The sequence below is a fragment of the Apodemus sylvaticus genome, chromosome 3 (genome assembly GCF_947179515.1).
Source record: "Apodemus sylvaticus chromosome 3, mApoSyl1.1, whole genome shotgun sequence".
Lineage (NCBI taxonomy): Eukaryota > Metazoa > Chordata > Mammalia > Rodentia > Muridae > Apodemus > Apodemus sylvaticus.
The window spans coordinates 122614418-122641986 of record NC_067474.1 but is presented as its reverse complement, the minus strand read 5'-3'; the positions used below and the strand labels follow the sequence as shown (position 1 = coordinate 122641986).

General features: G+C 50.4%; 1 protein-coding gene across 1 annotated transcript; it reads right to left on the bottom strand.

The window, feature by feature from the left end:
• Positions 1 to 10322: 10322 nt before the first annotated feature.
• Ldlrad1 (low density lipoprotein receptor class A domain containing 1) lies at positions 10323 to 20030 on the bottom strand. The gene is made up of 5 exons (XM_052175609.1): positions 19881 to 20030; positions 16711 to 16836; positions 14229 to 14366; positions 12741 to 12869; positions 10323 to 11254 (listed from the first exon to the last, which is right to left on the bottom strand). Exons 1-5 carry the CDS (start codon positions 20023 to 20025, stop codon positions 11106 to 11108), a joined length of 687 nt encoding a protein of 228 aa, XP_052031569.1. The 5' UTR covers positions 20026 to 20030; the 3' UTR covers positions 10323 to 11105.
• Between the last annotated feature and the right edge of the window lie 7539 nt (positions 20031 to 27569).

The following is a 27569-nucleotide window of genomic DNA, read 5'->3' as shown; positions in this document are numbered from 1 at the left end:
AGATTAAAGGTGTTTGCTACCACTCCTGGTTTAAGAGTTCCTTTTTAAAAATCCTTTATTCTAAGAGTCTCGCTTTCCTATACTAATAAGTCCTTTAAACAACTATTTCAACAGCTCATTTTGTCTTTAAGTGAAAATCTAGGTTTTCTAGTGGTTGAGGAACAGGTCAAGAATTTCTGGCCAGCCTGAAGGTCCTTGTTCCTGCTTGCCCAGTGATCCTGTGGACCATGGAATCAACAGCCTACTCTGGTATAATATGGCTAGGGTAATTACTTCATATTTGACAAATATGGGAGGTTCAGCCTTTTTTTTTTTTAACTTCCTAGAGCTATGGATCAAATCTAGGGCCTTATATATGCCAGGCAAATGTTCTATCATTAAGCTATGTCCCTGACCCTTAGGATAAGCAATGCTTTACCTTAAAATTGTGGTGAAGCGTTACTTTACCAAAAGGGTAAAGTGGTTGTTTACTGCTCGTTTTATTTCTTAGTTTGATTTTTGTATTGTTGTGTATTGTGTGTGTGTGAGAGTGCACATTTGTGAAGATAAGAAGACTCCATTTGGAATTTGTCTTTGAAACTCCATCTCCTCCCACCATTGATTCATCATGTGTGTGATTATTTGCCTAACTGTATGTAAGTACCTACCCTGCATGGCGTACATGCCTGGTGCCTATAGAGGCCAGGAGAGGGTGATGGAGCTACCGGTGGTTGTGAGCCGCCTAATGTTAGCAACAGACCTGGAAGAACAGGTGATCTTAACCACTCAGCCATCTCAAAGGCCTCCTCCATGGTGTGTGGCACACTAAGTGGCATGGCTATGTGCCCTCAGTGGCAAGCCCAGCAATACGTTCCCATAAAGCCTGGGATACACTGCATAAGAACAGAGACTGCCTAAGGGAATTCAAGAAGGCTTATCTTTTAGTGTGTTGAGGGTAGAATCCAAGGCCTGTGCATGCTAAGCGAGTGCTTTGCCACTAAGCCACATCCAAACCCTGGATGAGATTATCCCAGATTATCCACCAGGATCTCAAGGGTCTTTACCAAGAGCAGCCAGAGGGTCAGAGTCAGTAACAAAGCACGCACGCAGTGATGGAAGTGAGGGGCAAGTGGACTAAAACCTGGCCAGGAGGCAGGTCGCCCCACCACCAAGCTGGGCCCGGAGGAAGTACGGAAGCATGGGAAAGCCAGAGCATTTAAGGACTAGCAGCCTTGGCCCTCCTCTCAGCCTCCTCTTCTTCCCGTCGTGGTAAAGCCTGGGGCACGCAGCTTCCTGACAAGCCTGGCAGAGGTGGTCTGCAGACTGTTTTCTGATCTGAAGCTTCCTCCTCTGGCCTGTCAGGGTTAAACCTAACTACTTTTCCAGAATATGGAAAAGAAACAGTCATACCAAGTCAGGTGAGCAGAACACCTCACCGGAAGTTGTGCGGGTGTCTAGTCCTTCCACTGAAGGCTTCGGCGGCCACAGGCGCCATAGGTTTGTAGGAGAACATTCTGGCCTCACTCTGTCCTATGTGACTCCAAGCAAACAGAGAGCAGTGGCTCAGACTCCCAGCTTTAATCTACATGTCTCCCACCTTTACGTTTGAAAATTATATGAAAATGGTGGTGTTTTTAATCCACCAGGTATCAAGTCCTGTCTGTGCTTGTACTCTCTTTACTAGAAAAGAGAAATTACATCCAAGAGTTGCTGAGACAGGCTGCCAGGTGGTTCACTGAGCAGGAGTGCCTGTGTGCTGGGCTGAAGATCTGAGTTTGAGCCCTGGACCCCACAAAGTGACAGCATAGAACTGATTCCTATGAGCTGTTTTTTGACCCTCACATGTTCACCACAGTATAAACATGCCTGTACTCACACACGTATAAACACTAAATAGTAAACAAACAAGCTGTAGAGAGAATATCTTAAGTATTGTATAGATACATCACTTGCCAATTAAAAAACCCATGTATGGCCTATAAGAAAGGGTAGAATAGTAGCCGGGCGGTGGTGGCGCACGCCTGTAATCCCAGCACTCTGGGAGGCAGAGGCAGTCGGATTTCTGAGTTCGAGGCCAGCCTGGTCTACAGAGTGAGTTCCAGGACAGCCAGGGCTACACAGAGTGTCTCGAAAAAACCAAAAAAAAAAAAAAAAAGGTAGAATAGATACGGTAAAACACCTGGAAAGCAATAAGAATTCTGGATAGAACCAGGCATAAGAGATAGGCCCAAGGAAGCTATGAGAGTGTAGCTGAGAATAAATGAGATAATTTAAGTTATGATCTAGCAAAAGAAAATCCTAGCTATATGGCCAAGGCATTTGAAAATATATTTTGAGTCTGAGTCTTATTGCTAGGAGGTGAAACTTCTACACAAGCTAATGAATAAATAGTTGCAGGCCTATCCTGACATCGTGATGGCGACAGCAGGCTTAGTGTATCTGATCTCCGAGGTCAGCTCCTGCTTCTGACAGTCTCCTTTCTCCCAAATTTCAAAGATAATTCTTCAGGGCCAGATGGATCAGTTCTAGGCTGAGAATCAGAAAATCCAGTCTAGTCCTTCTCTCTACTACTCAGTAAATCACTTTCCCTTGCTGCCTTGGTCTCCTTATCTGTAAAATGTAGTTAACAATGGACTCCTGACTGTGAGTGGGAGCACAAGCCTGACCCAGATATTACAGTTGTGATTTCTCTGTAGAATCCTAGAACATGATAACAACTATTTATTTTATAAATGGGGAAGCCAAGCTTCATTGTAGTTGTCGGCCTTGTGTCAAGGTGACTCAGATATGACGCCTAGATGTGGTCACACACCAGCCTACATGTTGCTTTGAAAATGTGTTGTTGTTTAGTAAGGATCAAATTCAGGGCCTCATGGATTAAGTGGACCCTCACCTGAGTTACATATCCAGCTCCGATTTTTTTTTTAGATTATAATTACATAATTTCCCACTTCTCCTTTCTTCCTCCAAACTCTCCCATGTGTCTCTTTGCTCTCTTTCAAATTAATGGCCTCTTTTTAAAAATTGTTTTTATATATTTTAATATACCTTTTAGATATTTATGTGTATATATGTTATACAAACATTCCAAAATATCAGCTCTTTTAAAATATGAGCTTAACGCTGAAATTAGTAAATGTTGAGGAAAACAGATTACCCATCAAAATATGTACATCATGCAGCCAGCTTTGAGAGAAAAGACCAAGACCCCGTGAAGGAGGGAGACTTGTAGCCTGTTGGCCTGCCACAAACACTGCTCACTTGACAGCCTTGTGTCTGCACAGGCCAGTTCATTAAAAGACGTCTCTCAGATATGTAGATTTAGAGAAGATGGAGGATGGATGGATGAATGGATGGATGTATGGGTAGATGGACAGAAATACACACAGAGAGACATCTGTTCTTTTCTGGAGAAACCTGACCAGCACAATCATCCCTTTACAATAATTGGGCACCTAGAGCGGGCCCAGGTAGGCAGAGCAAATGAAACAATTTCTGCTCTCAAGCAACTGTTTTCTGCCTGATTTTATTCTTACCTCTGGCTTCTGTTCTTTCAGTCACATCGTCCTCTTAATTAAGAAAAACAGACAAGTGACTTTCTACCTCCTGCTGAGTGTAGCCAATACTATGATTTCCACATGCTCTGGAAGTGTGAGTCCACACAAGATGTTCAAATGGGTAATCAAAAGCTCTGAGGCGAGAATGTTCCCAAGTGATAACGATGCCCAAGTGGGTTTGAAGGATGAATACGAGCTATTGAGTCTCAGAGGACGGGGCCAGGCCTTCAAGGGTTCTATGGAGTGTGAAAACTAGTGACACTAAGTTCTCATGTGGTGAGCAGAGGTGTGGGAGTGAAGAGTTGTGTGATAAAGCTAGAGCCGTCGCAAGGACCAATTCTGGGAAATCATAGAGCACTGAAGAACTTAGCCTGGGGATAGGATCCGTGTTTCAGAAAGGGGCCTCCAAGGCTGATGTGACAGGCAGGCCACAGGGGAGCGATGTGAGATGTGAGGAGAGGCAGAGGGTGCAGAACAGAGCAATTCACTCGTGGGGTATTGCCGAAGCACCTGCTATACCAGCAGCCTCTCTCTGCTTAGTGGTGAAAAGCCAGAATAGATACCACAGCTGGGGGAGGGGGAAAGTAGTGATGGGAAGGAATTAGTGCCTGTCGGTGATAAGTCTGGAAGAACAGAAGCCAGAGGTGAGAATAAAATCAGGCAGAAAAACAGCTTTCAGCACAAGAACCTGGAGCTAGCTATGCGGTAAACATTATGGGTTTAGAAGGGAATTTTTCTCTCCAGTCTGTGGCAAGGATCTGCAGTTATCCTCATAATCCAAAGAGAAGAAAGGAATTCCTCAAATAGATGGCTATGGATGGGGCCCTGGAGGATGACAGTATCTAAAGGGAGGGAGAGGACAGGCTTAGTGAGAAGAGACAGTCAAACAGAAAGACAGGACTCTGTGCCATTATGGAAACTGAGACAAAGAATGACCAAGATGGTGGCAATGCTCAGCTATGGCTGGGCAGAAAGGACACAGGAGGCAGACACAGCAACTTGACTGGAAGTAGAGAAGGCAGCCAAAGGAAAACCTGATGTGTGGGGTCTGTTTGTCAAAAAAGACTGAGATATGACCCATGCTGGTATGCTCCGAGGAACAAGCCCAAGAAGAAAGCATCTGTGGCCATCAGAGCTCCAGTCACATCTGTCCTTACCTTCCAGGACAGTGGTGGCCAGGCCAGCTCAACACGAGCTCCTAAGGAACAAGAGGAAGCCAAGATGAATGAGGGTCACCATGTCCAACTCTGCTTCCAGCCTTGTTTAGGTGGCTAAAGACCGACCCCTCAAGGAGCAGCCAAAGGCTATAGGACTGTGCAGCTTGAGATGCCTCTTGGGAGATGGTCCCCAGGTTACAGAGGAAGGCTCTCCTGGAACCAAGGGACCAGATACATTTTTCAGTTTTAGACCTGAAAAATCCTGAAAATCTAGTAGAATCAGCTTCCCAGAGCCAACGCTGTCAGGAAAGAGTCCTTCATCTTTAGAAGCATGCAGAGACTCAGTGGCTCTCTCCTTAGGGCTGGTATGCAGGAAATTTAGTCCTCAGCTGGGGGTTGGAACTGGTGATCTTAATCAGAAGGTGGGGAGGGGTGGACAGATGTGTGCCACCTCAAGGCAGACAGGGGTGGGCCCAGTTCTCCAGAACCAGAACCAGCTCTCTGGCGCTGTCCAGGCAAGAGGCAGAGCCAGCTCTCCAAGATGTGGTGGTGGATGAGGGGCGGGGCCTGCTCAGTGCATGGACATCAACATAGCCCTGGAACAGTCCAGACCAGGGATATCCCACATGGCCTTTGGTGGTAACATGGGCCTGGGACATCAACACACACCCCAGCTGTGACAGGACCAAGGACCCAGGCATGACAGCACAGGCCACTCAGACCAGTTTGCCTCCCTCACCTCCCCCACAGAATCAGCACGCCCACAGAACATCAACATGGTCTCAGGCAGCAGCCCAGACCGCTGACATCCAGATGGCCTTAGGGCGCAACACAGGCCATAGACACCAGCATAGATCCCAACTGCGGCAGGGCCACAGACCAGACATGGCCCTTGGCAGAAGCTTGAACTCAAAATTACCATGGTGATTGTGTCAGCTCCTCACATCTGCCTGTTCCTCACTGGTTGCTTCTCCAGTCCCACCTCTTCCTACAGTGCGTGAACCATTTGGTTTCACTTCCCATCTCTCCAGCAAATGCTCCAGCTTTCCCGTCCTGCCATCACATATTTGCTCCTCATAGTGGCACTGGCCGGCCACAGGGCCAGGGTGAGTGCTGGGGTGTCTCTCTTCTGTCCACTCAAAGCTGAAGGGGCCAGGCAGCCTGCTGGTGATTCTTTTAATGTCTCATTTACTTATTCTGTGTGTGTGTGTGTGTGTGTGTGTGAGTGTGTATACATGCATACTCACTACTATGGACATGCACAATCTCACACTCTCTGGGAGTGTGTGAGATCGAACTGTGGAGATCGAAGGACAATTAGTTTGAATTAGTTCTGTCCTTGTACCATGTGAGATCTAAGGGTCGAACTCAGATCTTCAGGCTTGGCCACAAGCGCCTTTATCCCACTGAGCCTTCTAGCCAGCCTCAGATTCATTGAGGTATTGTACTGTTTGTGTTCGTGTAAGTACTATCCTACTTAACAGTGGCCCCACCAGGTTTGGGGACACATGCCTATAATCCAAGTATTTGGGAGGCTGAGCCAGGAAGATTGTGAGTTCAAGGCCAGACAGAGTCACATAGCAAGATTCTATCTCAAAAGAAAGGAAAGCAACCTAGTTCCCAAATAAAAATAATGAGGCCAGCAGTTTCATTTTAGCATGTTGTTATAACTTGTCATTAATTTCATTATGTGTGTTTAATTTTTTGAGACAGGATTTCTCCTTCCTTACCCACTCCCACACCCCCACCCCGTGTGTGTGTGTGTGTGTGTGTGTGTGTGTGTGTGTGTGTGTGTGTGAAGACTCATGCCAGACTTGAAAACATAGTGACCTTGAAGCCACTCTGGGCTATGTGAGACTGTGTCTCAAAAGAAAAAGAGAAACAAAGGACTCTGTGTGGCTCTGGAGTTAGTGTGGCCCCCAGAATCCTGTTAGCCACTGGGCAATGCAGCTTTGGGCCAACTCCTGTCCTCTCTGGGAAGTAGTGTCCTCTTGGCAAAAGCCTGCCTGAGCCTCTGATGGGCTCTAGTAAACTCGGTTCTGTGAGCTTAGGGATGAAAGGAGAGCCCCCTGCAAACAGGCACTTCACCCAGAGCAGATTTTCACCCCAAACCCCGGGGCCCAGCTGGAGCCACTTTAAATTCCTCCATTCATTGAGCCCTTGGTGTTTGCACAGCAAAGAACCTGCTGGATCTAGAGCCTTGATCTTGGGGCTGCGGCCAGGGAGGAGGGGCCAGGGCAAATATTGGCACTGGCTGCTAAGCTGTCTCTCTGGCTGCTCTGCGGCCTGGCGCCAGGGGCAGGTCGGCTTGGCCCAGGCCCCGGGCCTGTGTCTTCCTGGAATCCCTTACAGAGAATTGTTTGGGTAGTGGCTGTGGCACCTGCTCTTTTATGAAGGACCAATAAACAAGAGAGGAACACATGCCAGCTACCTCCTGCACGCACGCCTCCTGTGGCACCTGCCAGTTCCGGCTTCCCATCCGCGGAGCCTTGGCTGAAAGAGCAAGACTCCAGGAGGCTTAGCGTAGCCTTTGCACTTGGGCCTGTCAGCCTCGAACCCCGGGCTCTTAAAAAACTGTGTGATCTCTCTGTGCTTCTGGGAAGTTGTGTCTGACGACACCAGATAGAGTGGTGGTAGGCTGGAGATAAAATGGAATCGCTGAGACGGGCTGAAAAGGGCTTACAGTAGTGTGCAGTGGTACGGGGGAACTACTCACAGGCCCCCACTGCTAATGCTGGTGAGAGCCGCGGATCCTCTGGGCACCCCAATCTTCTGCATGAACTTTTACAAATGTACCTCCTCTCAGTGAGCCTGCAGAATAGCCTGGACTAGACCCTGATTCCCCAGCCTCTCTCTAAGTCCCTCTTCACATGAAGAAATCCAACGTATTCCTCCTGCCGAAAACAAACTGTGGCCTGCAGCCAAGACCCCTGTCAGAAGCCAGCCCCTAAGGCCGCTCTGCACACTCCAGGCACTGAGACTCCCGTGCTCAGCAACGGTGAGGTGCTCCATGAACTCCAAGCTGCCATAAACAGTTTGCACACAGTGCTTTGCTCTCAGTGTCAGCATCCAACAGCTGCCTTGCCTCACCCTAATAGGTTTTAATTAATCAAGTTACTTACTGTGTATGGTGCATGTGTACATGTGTGTGTGTGTGTGTGTTCAAGCATGCATATGGAGGCCAAAAGTTGACAGTGGGAGTCTCCATCAACCATTCTCCACCTTATTTATTTTATTTATATTTCCATTTATTTCTATGTGCATATGTGTGTTGTAGGAAATATTAAGCAACAAACTGGTGCATTCCCATGCTTGTGCCTGCAACTCTCTGTCCCAGAGGCCTGGCTGGCCAGTGGGGCAATGGTCGACCTGTTTTTATCTCGTGGGGACTCTGACTCAGGACTCCACAATCTCTCCACCCAGCTTGCTAGGTTCCCACTGGCGGTCGCTACCATGCCAACCCCGTGCTTCAAAACCCCCACGGCCTTTGTGGAGCACCTCAGGCAAACTCACGCTTTGCCACTGTACCTTTCTCTCTTGAACCCAGATGAGCCACTGAGTGAAGGAAAACACAACACAATCTTAGTTCAGAAATGACAGTAACTCAATTGCTGGGCACAACAACTAAAATCCTAACTTGTATGACTTATTAAATCTAAATCCTTTGGTGACGAATCCTGACAGATCCACCATGGAAACCAGGAAACACTCGTAGCTACATCTTGTCCTCACGCTATTCCCATCCAAAAGGGACCTCTCTCCTGCTTCCTCTCTTCCTCTGTCAACCCGGAAGTCCCTCCTACTCCCCAGTGATTGGCTCCTTTATTCATTAGGGGATTGATTTACAAGAACACCATGGTCCGCCCATCCACAACATGTGTGGACATGCGTGTCAGCAGAGGACAAACCCCAGGAGATTGCTCTCTCCGGTGGGTCCCAGGAATCAAATTCAGGGGATCAGACTTGGTAGCAGGGGCCTTTCTTCTGAGCCAGCTCTCTGTAACCTTACCATGTCTTTTGAGAGAGGGTCTCTCACTGAACCAGAGTTCCCCAGGTTGGCTGATGACTGTTCAGCCCCAGGATCCTGTCAGCTCACTGTATGTCAGGACCCCCGGCACTACAGTTGCCCACTCCCATACCTGCCTTGCCTGTAAGTGCTGAAAACTCAGGCTCAGGTCCTCATGCTTACACAGAAAGCAGTTTACGCACCATCTCACAAACACTAAGAGGCAAGTTTTACTTATTTGTTTATCTATTTATTTATTTAGTTTTGGTTTTTTGAGATAGGGGTTCTCCATGTAGCCCTAGCTATCCTGGACCAAGCTGGCCTTGAACTCACAAATTCACTTGCCTCTGCCTCCCTAGTCCTGGGATTAAAGGCATGCACCACCACTGCCCAGCAGGAGTCAGTTTTTAGATTCTGTTAAAACAGTCCAGTTTCCAGGCTTAATTTCCCTGATGGCACCCTCACTAGCCACTGCCAGCGGGATGGACTGAGACACTACCTGTATTGATTCTTGCTAACTGTATTGATTTACTTTCTCCCCACTACTGTGCCCCCAACACACACACACACACACACACACACACACACACACACACACACACACACACACACACACATCCATTTTTAAAGGTGCCCTGAGCCAGCTTAGCCCCAGTGAAACTTGGACAGAAAAAACTGGCCCTCTGCTAACGCCTACTGCTCTACACCCCTTACCACACTCTGCTAAGCTACACCCCCATTCATACTAAAAGCCGAGAATAGAAAATTACTCATAGCCAAGTTTGCCTGCATCTGATAAACCTTGAAATGGGGGAGGGTCATGCAGCAGGGTTTATAAACACCCTCTGTACTCACTAGGCGAGCCTGCTATTCTAAGCCTTGCAAGATCACAAAATAAACCAATTTGCTTTGGCTAGTCTGAGTTTCCAGGACTCTTACTATGAAGTGAGGATCTTTGTTTCCTGCACATGCCCATGCTTTGGCGCCCCCAGCTTGTTGAATGATCCACGGTTTAATCAGAACTGTTACATGGCTCATACGGGCCAAGCATGACTGGCCCTCCTCCTGAAGACAGCCCCCGCCTTCTACAGAGAATCCCAACGGCAGGGCAGGAGCATTGCTGAGGCTGACCAGCCCTCAAGCAGCAGCATCACGGGGGACCCCACATTTCTGCTCTCTCACTCATCCCTGCATGTGTGAGGTGGGCTCTCTATAACCCCTCCTACTGCTCATGTGCCAAGACACAGGCCTCTTCTCTGGGGGCACAGCCCCCCAGCCCCCAGCTCCCAGACATGGCTGAAGAAATACACAAGTAGTGAAAGAACAAATGAATGGCCAGGGCCCAGCTGCTCCTTAGATGCCATTTTCAAACCTCACAAAATACCAATGTAGAAAACCAGCTCTGTTCATTTCTAGTGGGCTGTCTTTATCTTTTCCAACAGGGGCCCTTCATAGCTAGATCCCAAGTCTGTCTTTCAGGATAAGAACAAGAGACATTTGGTCCCTTAAGCTCCTCTTTAATACTCACACCCCTCTCCACAGACCCCCACCCCTTGGCCAAAGTTTGGCTCTATTCCTTTTTTTTTTGAAGATTTATTTATTATATATCTGTACACTGTAGCTTCAGACACTCTAGATCTAATTATGGATGGTTGTGAGCCACCATGTGGTTGCTGGGATTTGAACTCAAGACCTTCGGAAAAGCAGTCGGTACTCTAGACCACTATCTCCCCAGCCCAGCTCTATTCTTTAATAGTGGGGAAACCCTGAGGTCAGAGTTCCACAGACTGACTTTGAGTCCCAGTTCCAGAGTCCACCCCGGGCAAGTCATCCTCTGGGCCTCTGTTTCCTCATCTGTCTAATGAGCCCCCCATCCTTGCCTGTTTTAAAGCTAGAGAGTATTCAGGGAGATGGCTTGTTCTGGCTTCAGGACCGAAATATAAACCTACAGGCAGCTGAGCCGCAGCGGCCTTGAGCTCAGCAGTTTCTGCCTCAGGCAGAATGATGGTAAGTGTGTGTGCTTTGTTTTCTGCACATGGGGCTAAACTCACTTGGCATTTAAGCCACAAATTTATGTCTCTTTAAGGGATGACAAGATTGGAACATCAGGCCTGCTCTAGAGTCAAGGAACATGTTTCTTCTATGTGGTCCCATACAGGTCTAAAGTGACGGAGGCAGACACCTCATCTTGTTAGAATCTGCCTAGCATGGTGGTGAGCTCCTTGTCATTGGAGCTCAAGTGAAGGCCGACACTTGAAAGGAGGAAAGACAGTTCCTGTTCAGAGACAATGGGGGCCGGGGGCCACTGGTGGATGGCAAAGGTTTCTTCCTGTCCTTGCCGTCGAGGGTTTGATGTTCTGGAGAAAGGATCCCGTGTCACCTTCCATGCTGCGGAGCCAGGCTCACTCAGGGTCCGGGACAGGAGTATTCATCTGACCAGTCAGAGCAGTGCTGCACTCCGTCCCGGCACAGAGCCCTCGGGACACAGCTGCAGTATGTGAACACAGTTGGCGTGCAGCGCCACCACCCAGGGCCACAGGGCGGGCACGCAGTCACTGGGGAGACAAGAGCCAGTGGAAGAGGCAGCTACTGATCCTGGGCTCTCCAGACAAGAGGGTGCTCCCTAGATCTGCAGCAGGGCAGCATGCACAGCTCCTGCAGCCTGAGGCCGTCTAGTGTGGGTGACTGTGTGGGCTTCCCTGCAGCAGAGAGAACTGTGGCTTCACAACTCATACATAGGCTGTGTGACCTGCTCGCCCAGCTAAGCCTCAGTTCCCATCTGCTCACCTGTTGAGTAAAGGAAACCAGACAGTGCTGGGGGTTAGTGGATGCGGAGATGCACCACCAGCCCTGTTTCCTGCTCCGCTCTCACTCCTGCCTTAGTGATCCTTGGATGCTCCGGGTGTACCTCACTCGTCTGTCCCATCCTGTATCCGTGGCTTCCCCATTCCTCTTTACACACCAGCCCTGACTGCTGGTCTCTGTTCTCTATGGCCTGTTCCGTGATGCCTCTTCTGAGGCGTCTGGTAGGTTCTCCAAGGTCCCAGTACTTCCTCTTGGCACCAGCATGGTGTAGTCCTGGGGGATGGGTCTGATTCCCCGGCTCTCCCTTCCAGAATCAGGCACAGGCTGCCTCAGCAGTGCTCAGCACATGTTTGTTGATTTGACACTGGGCATAGAATGTGTGTGTATGTGTGCCCTCACAGACATGTGCACATATGAATGCATGGGCATGTGTATGTGCACATGTATAGAGGCTTAAGGTCTACAGAGTCTTCCTTCATTGTCCTTCACCTTTTGTCTTTTGAGACAGAGTCTCAGGCTGGCCTTCAACTATGAACTTTGACCCTTCTGCCTCTGCTCTCTGAGTGTTGGGGTTATGGAAAAGCACCACCATAGCTCATCATGCCGTGCTGAGGATCAGCCCCCGGCTCACACACACTACGGAGCCATCCTGCCACCTGAGCTGCATCTTTAGCACCCTACCTTTAATTGTTTGTTATATTTATTTATCGTGTGTGTGAGTGTGCACCTGACATGGTACACATGCAGCACGGGGAAGCTGGGAACTTGTGGTTGGGTCTCCCTTCTGCCATGGGTTTGGGTCCTCACGCTGTGTGGCAGGGCTTCACTGACTGAGTGTCTCCCCGGTGCTGGGGAAAGAATGTAAGGATGTCTAAGGAGGTCGTTTACTTCACAGTCCCTTCCCGTAGTCATCTGCTCCCTTCTTGGTGCTTGGGATTGCCCACCTATGAACTGGGGCAGCGAGTCCTGCCTGCTCTCCTCTTAGGGCTGCTAGGAGGTGCCAGGGACAGAGGCTCAGATCCAGAGAGGCTGTGCAGTGTCTTCTCAGTGGCCCTGTGGGTCCTAGTGTCCAGTTAATGCCCTGAAGATAAGCATCCTCTACGGAAGAGCCTCTCATAGCAAGAACCTCTACCCAGAGGTGTTCAAGTAGGAGGGGACATTTTCTTCCTAGGATGCAGGGACAGTACACAGGGGACCATACCCTTGGGTGCTGCCCACCTGTGGCCAGACCCCCACCTGGGCTCAGCTCATCTGAGCAGTCTCCACAGTTGTTGGTGCCATCACATTTCTGGTCTGAGTAGATCCAGGAGGCTGGGTCTCCGCAGGTGGTCAGGAGGAAACCGGGGAGGCTCTGGGGCACATCTCCTATAGAGGGACAAGTAAGTGGGGCAGGACACAACTACCCTCTGACCACAGTACCTCAGACACCTGCGACTGGATCACCCTGTCCTACTGCAGGGTCCCCATTTGCTCTGGAGGTCTTCCAGGAAGGAGGTCAGATCCAAAGAGTGGGGTGTTCTTACTCTGTGCAACCCTTGTGGGGTGACAGGGGGTCTCTGAGAGTGTCCCTTGTATGTCCTCACCCTCAGCATTGTGTGCATACTCGCTGCAGAAGTCCCCCTTGTCATCTTCGCTAACCTGTCATCTTTAATCTAGGGTCAAGTTCCCTCCGGGAAGCCTCAGCTCATCAGAATATAGCAGGGAGAACCGGATTTCTTACACACGGGCCCCAGAATTCCAAAGTAGCGTCTACGTCAGGGAGTTATGAAGAGGGTGACCCAAATTCACATAAACCCAGGACAGCCTCAGGGAGTGAGCTCCCCATCCCAGAAACATTTGAGCAGAGGCTGGGCAGTCCCTCTGCTTGCTGGAGTAGCCCATGGGCTAGGAGCTGGACTGTGGACCCAGTGACACTTTTTGTTGTTGTTGAGACAGGGTGTCATTTAAGCAGACTGGCCTGACACTTGAAACAGATGACCTTGAACTCCTGATCTTCGGCATCAACCTTCCAAGCACTGGGATTACAATGTGCACAGCGACTCTCGGATTTGGGCTGGATGGTTCTTTAGAAGGCAGCGCTCAAGGATCTGAGGCGCAGTGTCCCGCACCCCTGTCCCAGCTCATAGCTGTCTCCCTGCTTCCGGTCTCCCCACTAATTCATGCTTTTGTGTTTATTTCACATAACCAGGCTGTATTCTTCTAAGAACAGGTGTCTAAAGCATGGGGCCAGGTCTTCCAATTCATTCATTCAGAAAGTCATTCCAAAAAAAACCCGAAAACCAAAAAACCCAGAAAGTCATTCCAAAAAAAACCCCAAAAAACAAAACAAAAAAAAAACCCAGAAAGTCATTCCAGGTGCTAGGACCCCAGGATCAAGCAGACCAGAATAGTGCATCTACTGCAAATGCATTCAAAGCCCAATGGGGGTGGCAGATGTGACGCCAGTGTGACTAGGGACATGATATAGGGAAGCAAGGGTCTATGAGAGCCCAAAGCAGGGCTGTTGACTTCGGCAGGAGTCAGGGAAGGCTGCCCTGAAGGCGGCCACAGGTGCTGGCTGAGTGGAGATAACAGGAAAAGATTCCTCAGTGTGCAGCAGAAGGTCTGGGCTGAGGCACTATGTCACCACAGGCATGAGGACAGGGGGGTGGTACCTAAGGATGTCCCACGGAGCTGCAAGGTGGTGGTGGGATGAAGAGGGACGTGGGATTTTGGGGTACTCACGGCACAAGCTCTCCGCCTCATCTTCACCATGAGGACAGGTGCGGATGCCATCGCACACAGCATGGGCTGGGACACAGTGCCTTCGGTCATGGCACAAGAACCCCGTCCTGTTGGCCAGTGTCACACAGGAGTGAGTCTCTGTAGGGGCGAGAGAGGCCCTAGAGTGAAGGTGGAACTCATAAACTCAGCCTTGGGGTGGCAAGGTGGGCCCTGCACAGGGCCCCTCAGGGAGCCCCTCTGAGCTTCTGGAGGGCCTCAGGCAGCAGAGAGGCTCTGAGCTCTGAGGCATGCCACTCTGCCAATGCCACAGCATGGCAGGCACAGGGGACCTGGCCTCCTCCAGCCTGAGGTTCTCTATCCCCAAAATAGAGGTATGTGGGATGTTGGGAACATGGCTGTTCTAGACACTGGCTCTCAGACTGGTCACACAGGAAGCGCTAAGGACAGTGTGCCGTCTGTCACATGGCTTTAATGACGGCTCTCCTGGAACAGGTTAGCTGGTGGGAAGCTGTATGTTTGGTTGTCTGAGGACAGCATGTCACAATCCCTTCCATCTGGGTAGACCTTAACAGTCAGCAAACTTCCATTTTTTTATTTTTCTTCTAAGTATTCATAAGAAGTGTTACCCTTAAACCCTACCCGAAGGAGGGACACTCACCCCTAAAGGTGACCCCAAGATTTGAGGGAGAAACTGACTTGAGGAGATGGAGGTCCTACATAGGTGGTGCCTACAGGCACATGCGCAAGTGTATATGTGCCAGTAGGAGTCACGTCTCTGTTCCCAGAGATACCTCAGCTAGTCACAGGAGGCACCCTTAGGGATACACATTGTCACAGATGCACACAGGAAAATGAACACATTCACATGCACTCACATGCACACACCTGCACCTTTATGCACATGCTTACAGCAACAGATGCACACACAGGCACCCACACATGCACTGACACACATGTATACAGACACACTGACATGCACACTAACACTCCCAGGCAGGCAGACACCTACACATGTACAGGCAAGTGTATTCACACAAACATACAAGTGAACACAGGCAAGTAGACACCTGCAAGCACACAGGCACTCACACACATGTGCACAGGCTGGCACCTGCATGTACATGGGCACTCACACACATGTGCACAGGCAGGCACATGCAAGCACACAGGCACTCACACACATGTGCACAGGCAGGCACATGCAAGCACACAGGCACTCACACACATGTGCACAGGCAGGCACATGCAAGCACACAGGCACTCACACACATGTGCACAGGCAGGCACATGCAAGCACACAGGCACTCACACACATGTGCACAGGCAGGCACATGCAAGCACACAGGCACTCACACACATGTGCACACACAGGCCCATGGCTGCGGCCCCTACTTCTGCCCAGTCAGGTAGAATGCTGATTTCACCCTTCCTCTTCCTCGGCCCATCCAGCAGCCCTACTGGCCATGGAGCCATCTCTCAGCTAGGAAGAAGGATGGGACAACCTCCTCCCCTGGCTCCGGGAATATGACCTCTCTCCCAAGGGCAGCTCTTGAGGCCCTGGGCACCTGACCACTCGCTTGCCCCCAATGTCTTCTTGCCCTCTCTCTTTTTCCTCATGTTTCCTCCACACATGCTGTTCCCTAGGCCCGGGCTGCTAGCCCTTCGCTCTCTGCTAACCTACTCCGCTTTCCCTTCTCACTTCTTATCTACTCCGCCTCCCACGGTGCCTCCCACCCGACTCCCCTCACTGATGGGAGGAGAGCCCTGGCTCCAGACTCCCCATCCCCCTTTAGGCCCCAGTGTTTCATTGGCTCAAGCTCATATAGTTCTCTTAACTGCTCCCCGAGGGCGAGGGCGGGGCTGCACTGGGCAGTTCAGCACTGAAGCCCGACTGCAGGGGAATTCTGGACACAGCCTGACATGTGCTTGGGTGTGCTTGACGTGTGCTTGACGTGACCAGGGTGGTCAGCAAGGAGACTGAGAAATGCAGTGGCTGTGGGGGCTGAGAGGAAGCGCCTAGGCCAGATAGGGGTCAGAGAGAATTTCTTAGAGGAAGTAACAACAAAACCAGGAGTTCTCCACGGATCATGCTGGGGCGGGGGTTGGGGGGAGACGGCTCTGTCAGTGGTCAAGAGCATTTGTTGTTCTTCCGGAGGACCCAGGTTCAGTTCCAAGCACCCATATGGATGCTCACAACCATCTGTAGACATCATCTTCTGCCACCCCTGGGCACCAAGCACACATGGTATAGACAGATATATGCATGGAAAATACCCATACACATAAAAATAAACTTTAAAGATTAAAAGAAAAAAATTTAAGGTGGCTCGTGTCCAGGATATGTATGCAAATGGCCTCTCAGATGTGTATTCATATGCACAGGTATCTCTGCCTACACCTTAAGGAACCACTGTGGGGGAGGCCAGGCATGCCTGAAGCTCCCGTCTCCCTGAGCCTCCATGCCTCCTTCTGGCCCCCTGACCTGGCGTGCGGGGTGGATGTCCGAGGACGGTGGCCACAGCGAGCAAGCCGGCAAGCATGGCCAGCAGAAGCAGCAGGCTGACGGTGAAGCAGGCCCCGCGGCGTGAGCAGCAGAGGGGGCCACAGCCTGTGGAGGGGAGGACAAAGAAGAGGTGAAGGGATTCGCTCAAGACCCCACCCCGCCCTGCAGGCAGCCCTCCCTAGTCAGGGGGTGCTAGGGCTAGAGGAGGCATTCCAAGACTTCCATGACACGCTCTGGTCCTGCCCATCTTCCATCGTCACCAAATGCCATCAGGGGCTAGCCTCTGCTCCATAGAGTCTGCCTCTCCTTCCTAGCCTATCCTCATGACCAAGGACATGACAGTGGACATCTGTGTACCCAGAGGGGCCTCGGGCCATGCTTGCGTGGAGAGGGCTGGGCTGGGGAGGACTTTCTTGATTGTGTTCACTGCAGTGGGAAGATTCCTTCACTGTGGGCAACACCATCCCCTAAATGGGATGCTGGACTGCACGTGTGGAGAGAGAGCTCAGCAGCGAGCGACTGCATTCATCCCTGTTTCCCACTGCGGCTGTGGCATGACCGGCTCTTCCAGCTCCGAGGTCCCTGCCACCATGGACTGACTGTACCTTTAACTTTATTTCTGTGGATGACAAAGTGAGGTTCAAAGAAGCAAACGCCCTGGTCACCCCCCTTCTGGGCTGAGGCATGACCCTTGTTTGATGCCAAAGTCCAGCCCCTTCGCTCACTTCCAGCCGTCATCTCTCTGCTCTAGGCCCCCGGAATGCTGCCCGGAGTCCCAGCTCCATGGCTTCCTAGCCGGGCACAGTGAGCCATCGGCTTTGCTGGGTCTCCGTCTCCTTGAGTGCTAAGCCGGTACCATGAGGGTCACGGTAGTTTGCTGGGGGCTGGTTTGTTGAATGATTCTTCTAATGCAGCAGGTGCTAAGAGTGAGCTAAGGATTTGCCACACTCCCCCTGGGCATTCGGGAGACAGCAGTAATGGGGGTAAGCGGGCAGATGGCCCATGCTCTAGAATGGTGCTTGGATCCTTTGATCCTTTTTTTGTTTTTTGGTTTTTTTTTTTTTTTTTTGGTTTTTTGATTTCAGTTTTTTTTTTTTTTTTCTTTTTTCGAGACAGGGTTTCTCTGTGTAGCCCTGGCTGTCCTGGAATTCACTCTGTAGACCAGGCTGGCCTTGAACTCAGAAATCTGTCTGTCTCTGCCTCCCAGAGTGCTGGGATTACAGACATGCGCCACGACTGCTCAACTGATCCTTTTTTGTTGTTGTTGTTTATTTTATTTTATTTAAGATTTATTTATTATATGTAAGTACACTGTGGCTATCTTCAGGCACTCCAAAAGTGGGCATCTGAAGAGGGTGACAGATCCCATTACAGATGGTTGTGAGCCACCATGTGGTTGCTGGGTTTTGAACTCAGGACTTCTGGAAGAGCAGTCAGTGCTCTTAACAGCTGAGCCATCTCTCCAGCCCCAGTAAGATTGATTTTTACTGTTTCTTTTGTTTTTCAAGACTAGAGTTTCACTATATAGCTCTGGATATCCTAACTCACTATGTTCGACCTGGCCTTGAACTCACAGAGATCTGCCTACCTTCACCTCCCAAATGCTAGGGTTAAGGGCGTGTACCTGGCTTACTTCCCTAATTCTTGCTTGCTTGCAAAATGAAGCAAAGCAGCTTTAATGGGGGCTGTGGGCCCCTTGCTCTGTAGAAGGCCTGAAAGTAGCTTTCCTCCGCCTCAGAGAGTTCTCAGCCCCACTTGGAGAGCCAGACATGGTTGAAGAGGAAGGAGGGGGAGGGGCTGAGTCCCCTGTGTCAGGCCACAGAAGGGCAGAGGCAGGTTTCAGTATCCCTTGGGCTCTTAGGGTCTCACTGGTGCTGTGTGTGGGTGTGCGCACACATGTGTGAACGTACAGACTAGAGATTCAGAAGACAACGGGAGGATCCTGATTTGGGTCATTTAATTCACTCTACTTACGTTTCCCGTCACCTGTCAGCTAGGCCTGTGCCTGCAGTGACAAATGAAAGGAGGCTGGGGAGGTGTGGACAGGACTCGGAGGAGCTCCAAGAGATACAGGGACTTCAGGAAAAGCAGCAGGCCTTCCGGGGAAAGGGTATGGGGGAGAGGCCTGGTGGGTGGCTGGTGCCGGTGACGGCGTGCGGGTGTGGTTTGGTAGAGGAGACAGCAGGCCTACAGGAAGCACAGTATACATAAAAACCTAGGTTCCCAGAGCCCTGGTTGGTGGTTTCTTTGTGGTCAGCAACACAGAGTAAACTTGGGTTACCAGGGAGATTATGTTGATACTGGGAGGCAGAGACAGCTGAGTGGCTGCTCCTCAAATATTTGTGCAATGCATGTTGTGCTCGGGGGTGGGGGGGGTTATAGGCAAGACTGGAGCATCAGGCAGGGCTCTTGCCCTGGGGGGTGATGCCCACTTTAAAGCCAGAAACTTCAGAAACTGCCCACCCAGGGCAAAGGAAGAAAAACACAACCTACAGTCAGCCACACTGACTGACAACTTGGAAAGAGCCGCCAGCATAGGGCATGACCTTGAAGCTTAGCACTCAGGGGCCTCCTTTCCAAAGCCACATAACCATGGCCTGATTACCCAACCTCTCTTAGTTGCTTCTAGTACCCCACCCACCCTGGGTTGTCCTGAAACCAAGGTCTGCAGCTCCAGGGACCTGAGCCAGACCCTTTATAGCCATTCTTAGCATCTGTTTCCTCTTGATCAACTGTGGGCCAAAATGGGCCCAGGCACACAAAGGTCCTGGCTGTACAGGAATTGGGGAAACATAGTAAGTACAGGTGTGAGGTCCTGACCCACTCTATCTTATGACCAACAGAAGCATCCAGATCAGGCATGGGGTCGAGGTTAAATTCGGAGGTCCTTGGTGTTACAGGTTCAGTGTGGTGGCCCAACAGGCAAAAGGCACATAGTAGGTACTCAAAAAATGCTGGTAGCTGGGGCAGAACAGTTCTACCCAGCAGGTGGCTGTCAGTATGGCTGGCCAGGAAGCTGGGGGCAGGCATCACCACTCACTGGGGTAGAAGAGGGGCAGTGGCCTTGGGCACTCCAGGCCCGGCATCAGGGTAGTTCCCAGGGAGGGACCCACGGCACGGAGCCAGCCTGACCCCACTTCTGTCCTCACCTTCATCTCCAGGGCGGGCTTTCCCTCCAGTGGCCGCGTTTCTCTCGGCATCTGCCTGCCCAAGAGACCAGAAGCAGGCTGGGCAAACTTCTGGTCCGTTGCAGACCAGGCTCGTCCTGCCGGCTTCACGTTTCCACATTTTCATCTGTACAGCAGGGTGGCTTCCGCCCAGTGCCCACCCACCCCTCCTTTGTCCTCCAAGCTGACTCAGGCAGGTCCTCCGGGTGCCAAGGCCCTACCACTCCTACCTGCTGTGCTGCCACTTGGCACTCCTGGCTCTCACTTGGAGCAAGTCCCCAGGGCAGATGAATGTGGCCGTGGGCCCTAGGGCCCCCTCCCCACAGCCCTTTCCATCTTAGGATGGCCCCCTAGGTCACGCCGGTTTGGGCCCAGGCAACTTTTACCTGGGGGAAGATTTTGTTCATGGCTCCAACACTCATCTCCAGGAACTGGGGTGGAATGAAAAGCGCTCAGTGTAGAGTTCTCCGCCTTGGTCGCCAAGGGCAGCCTGCGGGAGGGAAGGGCAGCAACAGGCTTTGCCAGGGCTGTGCCCTGCCCTGTGGCACTCTCCTTCCAGGCTGCCTCCCCCAGCCCCTCACCCCCCGAGGAGGAAAGGTCAGGGGTACCTGCTCCTACCAAGTCTTTCCCTAGGCTGCAGCTGGTCAGTGACACATCCTATTCCACAGACGACAAGCTGGTGTTTGTGCTTCAAGTCACACACTATACGTGGGAGAGATGAGTCAGGGCTTTAACACATGTTCCTCTTCTGCATCAACAGACTGCAGGATCGCAAGGCCCTCAGATGAAGGGAGCCACAGGCAGCAGGGCCATGAGTCTTGGGTCAGTGGCCGGCAGGCAAAGTTCCTTTTCTCAGTGATGAACTGTTCATTAAGTAGGTGGTCTAGATCAGAAGAATATGACTTCCGAGGGCCAACAGGCTGGCTCAGTGAGTAACGGTGCCCACCTGAGGACCTTCATCGGAGTCCCAGGATGAATGTACAGGTGCAAGGAGAGCGCCCACACCCCTACCACACACACACACACACACACACACACACACTAATAAGTAAAGGAGAGAAACAGATATTTAACTTTTTGGGGTGGTATCTGGGTGGGAGCTAGCTGTTTTCCAGAATATCTTCTAGCCCAGCGTGGAGCAGGTTCCTTAGCAATCTAGTCTGTGGAGGAGACAGAGGCCCTGGAAGCAGATGGGGACACCCCAAGGCCCCCCAAGGGTGGTACCCACCTCCAGGTGTCTGGGGTTTTCCATCAGGGATTCCCTGCTGGGACATTTCTGTTGCAGTGGGAAATAAATGGCAAACTATGGAGGTTGAAGACATAGGTGGGCTGGGCAAGCCAAGCATTGGTTCTCACAAGGGCCTTGCTAATGGCTTGAGAAAGATCCTTCCGTTCACAGGTGTGAAGATGCAGGCTTGAGTGTAGGTTTCTCAGAGTTGGGCCCTCTGACAAGAACAGAGGACAGTGGGTCTCACTGGGAAGGATCCTGGACATGCTGGTGTGGAGTGAGGGAGCTGGGCTGAAGGGAAAGTCCCGGCTCACTGCTATGGGGCCGCACCTGCATCCTGTGAGGCATTTGGGGGCACTGGTGAAGATGCATCTTGAAGGCACCCCCCTGAGGGAACTGGGGCACTTATCCCATCCTGCCGGCCACCGGACGAAGCTGTTGGCAATTCTCTTCTCCCTAGCTTCCCTGGCCTGTGGTAGGAAGGCAGGCCAATGGCAGTTGCAAGCCAGGCTGACAAGCCACGAAAAGGAAGAGGCTGAAGGGATGAAAATAAATGAAAGATGCCACCTGGATTTCTTCTTTTGTGCCAACTATAGTAGAGACAATGAGGAACACGATTTCAGAAGGATGTTAACGTCAGGGTCTGTAATTGATTGGTAATGTTTGTCACGGATGTCAGCATGGAGAGTAGAGTACATTCCTGGACCAACACGTGCCCTTTAGTCTCTGACCTCCATGAACTCTTAACTCTTTAGAGTCCCTTTGTATGTATGTATGTATGTATGTATGTATGTATGCATGCATGTATCCATGTTACTCTTGTTTTTATAGTGCAAGGTGGTCTCCAATTCATGGCAATCCTGCCTCTGCCTCCCAAATACTGCCATGACAGACATGAACTATCATATCAGCTTTGGTGTTCCTTTATTGGAATATTCCTCATCCTGTTCGGTGCCTCCTCCTTTGGACTCCTTCAGTGCAGGTATAGCCATGCCTGGCTGGAAGAATCTCATCTCTCCAGGGCTCTGCTGCGACTAGGAACCCTTGAAGGAAGGGCAACAGGGGTCCTCCCGTATGTGCTTGGTCTCGTGCCCCTAGAGTCCTCCTGTAGGCAGTGGCGATGTCTCAGGCACCATCAAGCTGTTCTTCAAGGTGATGTGCCAGTCTACACGGGCAAACAGTAAGAGACCCTTTCCTTGAAACCCCCAGGTCTTCCAACATCTGCTGGGCTGGCTCATGTGACAAGGTGATGGTTTGATTTACGTCTCTGGCTATTTCTCCCACTGAGCTAGTACTTTCCCCATCCAGCGCGTGGCATGCGTCCTGTAAGTTAACCCACCTTGTCTTCCCATCATAGGAAACAGGCTATCCCATCTCCAGTTTTCTTCTTTTTTTTCTTTTCTTTTTTTTTTTCTTTTGTTTTGTTTTTTGGATTTGGTTTTTTCAAGGCAGGGTTTCTCTGTGTAGCCCTGGCTGTCCTGGAACTCACTCTGTAGACCAGGCTGGCCTTGAACTCAGAAATCCGCCTTACAGGCGTGCGCTCCCACTGCCTGGCTCCAGTTTTCAAATGAGAGGTCTAGGGGCATTTTGTTACTTTCCCAAGGCTTTCATCTAAAGGACAGAGCTGGGGTTGCAACCCAGCTGGATGAGCCGTCTTTCTCCTCCTTCCCACGGGCAGGCCTCATTTCAGACCACCAGAGCCCGATGGCCCCTCCCTTCACTGCTGCTCCTTTTAAGAATGCACTGTCTTAAGGCGCTGGCACACCTGTAATCCCAGCACTCTGGGAGGCAGAGGCAGAGGCAGGCGGAAAAACCAAATACAAAACAAACAAACAAACAAACAAAAAAGACACAAAAGAATGCACTGTCTTAAAACTTTTCATCTCCAGTGGACTGCTTTGTTCACTGCTTGTAGGCTGCTCATTTTTCAGTAAGTGCTATTTTTCTTACTGACTTATGAGTCTTTCCCCCCCCCCCCCCCCCCCCCCCCCCCCCCCGACACAGGGTTTCTCTATGTAGCCCTGGCTGTCCTGGAACTCACTCTGTAGACCAGGCTGGCCTTGAACTCAGAAATCACCTGCCTCCGCCTCCCAAGTGCTGGGATTACAGGCGTGCGCCACCACTGCCCAGTTTATGAGTCTGTTTTGTAGTAACATATTTTCTGGGGCTCCACTACACATAATCTCAGCATCACTTGACAATGGCACAATTTCTCAGGATACAAAAGGCAGGCTTTGCCCACAGCTGGGGTCCAGAGGCAGGGATAGTCAGTCAGTCAGTCAGGCTGTCTCTCTCTGTACTTTTTTCCTATAGTTGAGGTGTAGGCTGTTGGGGTGGGCTAGCTAGCTACCAGCTGGGAAATGGGACTCCAGCAGGTTGAGTCCAGAAGGCCAGCAGGAGGGAAGGCCTGCGTTAGCCCAGGGCAAGCAGGCCATCTCAGTCATCTGACCCGCGGGAACAGCTCATCCCTCGTCAGGGAAACTATGAAAGCTGAGCGGGAAGCCTGGTTCACAGACATTGTAAGCACTTGCTGATGACTCCACAGTTGCTATTGGCCTCTGGGGAGGTCAAGAGGTTGCCATGGATGTCCTGCTACTGCAGAGGCAGTAGGTAGGAGCCAGACTGGTGTTAGTGGATGGATATCTTGGAAGTTCTAGAACATGATACTAATCCTACAGCAGTTGGAAGCTACTGCTTAGGCTGTGGAATCTCCCCCCCCCCTTTTAATGACTATTTGTGTACGTGTGTGTGTGTGTGTGTGTGTGTGTGTGTGTGCCAGATGTGTGCAGTGCCTTAGGGGCCAGAAAAGGGTATGAGATCCCCTGGAGTTATAGGTTGCATGAGTATTGGGAACTTAACATCTTCTGCAAGAGTAGCAAATGCTCTTAAGCAATGAACCATCTCTCCAGCCCCTTTGTTCCTTTAAAAAAACACGATTATTTATTTATTTAATGTGTGTGTTTTGTCTGCATGTTATGTTTGTCTGTGTACCACGTATGCGCCTGGTGCCTGCACAGGCCAGAAAGAGATTCCTTTGTTTGGAGGTGAAGGACTCAGCTTGAAGGGTGATCTAACTGCTTCAGCTCCCTAATGACAGAGTAACGACCACCAACCCTGATCCGGGCAGCCTGTTACATGGGCTGTAACCTTCTGCTGGCTTGTGCTTGGTCACCTGCTTGAGGAATTCTGCAGGTTCCCTCTACCTTTCTGAGTCTGTCTTCCCTCCCTCCAGGGTGCCTTGGCTATCACACCTCCTTGCTGGTCTTACCTCAGTTTGCTGACGCCAGGAGAGACCCACCGGGCATAGGACACCTGGCTTGAGTCAGACCGTCCTCCTGGTTTTCCTCCTGACTAACAAGCAATCTCGCTAAGCCTCAGTTGTCTCATCAGAAGAATGGGGTAAGAACACACAAGTTGTACATGGGCTTCAAGCACCTTAATCTGTTTCCTGTCAGAGAAATGTTCTGAGAGCTGGGGCGTAGCACTAGAAGCATCTAAACTAAATAGGTACCCCAATGGCAGGGGCCCCAGGGCCTGAGGGAGCTGCATCTAGCTGTCTAGAACAGATGTCAGATCCCATGTCAGTGTTTATTGCTTTCCCAGGCACTTCCCACAGCCCTGCAATCACAGCATTCCCCCACCCCCCAGACTGCACTATCAGGATGGAGAAGATCTGACCCATCTGCTGTCCTTACAGGGGTTTTCAAAGGACTCTTCAGTCACCAAATAGCTAAGTTGAGAAAGCAGACTGAAGACAGATCCTGTGAGACACAAGACTTCTAAAAGGGTGTCAATATCAAACCCTACCGTGAATTATCTACAAATTTGCTTCATTCAGATGCTGCAAATTTTATTAGAGTCCATACAGCTGAACATTATGAATTTTAGAGGCATGGTGCTCCAGGAAAGTTGACATGGTGCCCTTTAGAAAGCATCACCACGAGCTTTGGCTAAAATCTTTCTTTTCCAATCAGTTGCTGACTCCTTTCTACCCAAGTCCTCAATTGCCAACAGTTCAGGTGCAGAAAGCACACACAGTAAGGCGGGTCAACCCGATAACCTGAACTGAGAAAACAACTAGAACAACTTACTCTCAACATGTCAAAGAAAATTCAGACCACCCCTTCACCAGGGATTAGGTGAACTTGGTTGGGAAAAAGCTAATTTAGTGTTCAGTAGCTATGAACGCAAGTATAGCAGGCTGTGACATCATCACTAGTAGAGCCCACATTGAAGTAGAATAGAAGTAGACTGCTATTTAATTAATAGCAGTTAAAAAAATACTCTAAGCCGGGCGGTGGTGGTGCACGCCTGTAATCCCAGCACTCTGGGAGGCAGAGGCAGGTGGATTTCTGAGTTCGAAGCCAGCCTGGTCTACAGAGTGAGTTCCAGGACAGCCAGGGTGATACAGAGAAACCTTGTCTCAAAAAATCCAAAATCCAAAAAACAGAAAAAAAGGAAAGATTGAAAAGGTAACTGTAGCTGATGATGCTCAAACTTAGCAACTGGAAGCCTGCGGGAGGGGCTCAAGGGCAGCTGCGGTGAGCCTGCCCCGTGAATGTGCAACTGAAGACAGGTAAGCTGACTGGCTATGTGGCAGTGTGGATGAACACTCAGCCCAACAGGAAGCTGTTCGAGGTTCGATCTCTGTTCACCTTTTGTTTGGCCTCACTCAGAGCAGTGGTTCTGATGCTGTGGCCTTTCCTACAGTTGCTGGTGTTGTCGGCCCCCAACCATAAAACTACTTTGCTGCTACTTCATAACTGTAGTTTGTTACTATTATGAATTGTGATTCCAATCTCTGATATGCAGGTCATCTGATATGCCACCCCCATAAGGCTGTGACCAATAGGTTGAGAACTGCTGATCTCGGTCACAATCTGTTGTGACCACAATGCAGGGTCCTAGGCTAACAACAACATTGTGGGGAACAAAGTCTAAACAACGTAAGTAAAGAGAACAGGGCTGTAGTTCACATAATAAAGCCCAGATGGAATAAAGCACTCACCTGAAAGGAATCCCAGCACTGGAGACCAAGGCAGGAAGAGCTGGCTCAAGGTGTGGCTGAGCTACACAGAGGCTGTCTTAGAACTCTGAGTGCTAGGATAGGCTCTACTGTGGAGTGCTTACCTAATATGAACCAGGCCCTGGGTTTGGTATCAAACCCAGATGATGTACCTAGAGTACAAAACCAACAATGGGGCTAAGCTATGGCTGCCTCTGCCTTTGCTCCCATCCCCAGGCTGCTCCACATTGTTATCTCAGAATCGTTCTGAGACTCCTTCTCCAACGAGATCCTGTAGCTTAACTTCTTTGTCATGACTCTCCATTATGTGCAAGATGGAGGCTTGCCGGTCTTATTACTCAGATCTACACGACACTTTGGCCTGCTGAACAACCTGCGCTCCCTGGCTCCTTGTCTCTCAGCTCAAGCACACTGTCCCCATTACCTAGAACACTGTTCCCTGGTCTTCCCCAGCTTTCCCGTTTCCCTCCAGGCTGAAGCTGGCCACCACTTCCTCCCAGAATTAGCCGTGCTCCCAGGGGCTCTCGCAGTCCTCCAGGCTCACCCAGTTCAGACGTAAAACACCCCTACAAAGGTGCGTGTCGAGACTTGGCCCTCAGCCTTCTGTCTCCCAAATCTAGGCACACTGTCTTAAAAACAAAGCCTGTACACGTTGTGACCAACATCTCCCTGCAGAGCTGGCAACTGTATTTTCTTGACTTCGAGAAATCTGACAACTGCGCCCCAGTGTGAGGCCTTCCAGTGCTGGCAGGTGCCACCCAGCTTTGAGATCAATGATGTTGGTTAGCAAAGGTGTTTAGCATCTTCTGTGTGGTGACTCAGACCCCCATTAAGATTTGATGTAAGATGGTATCTGATTTTGCCCTTATTTTAAATCTCTATTACTAGGATTAGAGAGCTGCCTCAGCAGTAAGAGCTGAAGTTTGATTCCCAGCACCCACACGGCAGCTCACACGTCTCTGTAAATCCAGTTCTGAAGGACCTGATATCCTCTTCTGACTTCTGTGGGCAGCAGGCATTCAAGTGCACATACAGGCAAAACACTGATATATAAAAAATAAGTATCTAAATCATTAATAACAATTGTCTGTCACTGATGGTAAAGGAAACAGTGTCAGTTTCTACCAAGTTATACTATACTTAACTTTACATCACAGGACAGTAAGTCCAATGTTAAAATGCCATTTTCTCTAAAAATATCTTGATGTGATTTTAAAGAGGTCAAACAGCTCCTTTGGAAAAATTCTTGCAACTCTAAACTGTGCAAAAACCACATCAAGTAGGACTTCAGGAGAGATGGCTGAGGGGCCAAGGCATTCGCTTCAAAAGCCCAACAACCTGAATTTGTCATCTGAGTCCCTGGAATAAGCCAGACGCTCTCAGGCCAGCCTGCCTGGGGGACACAGCGCAGCAGCTC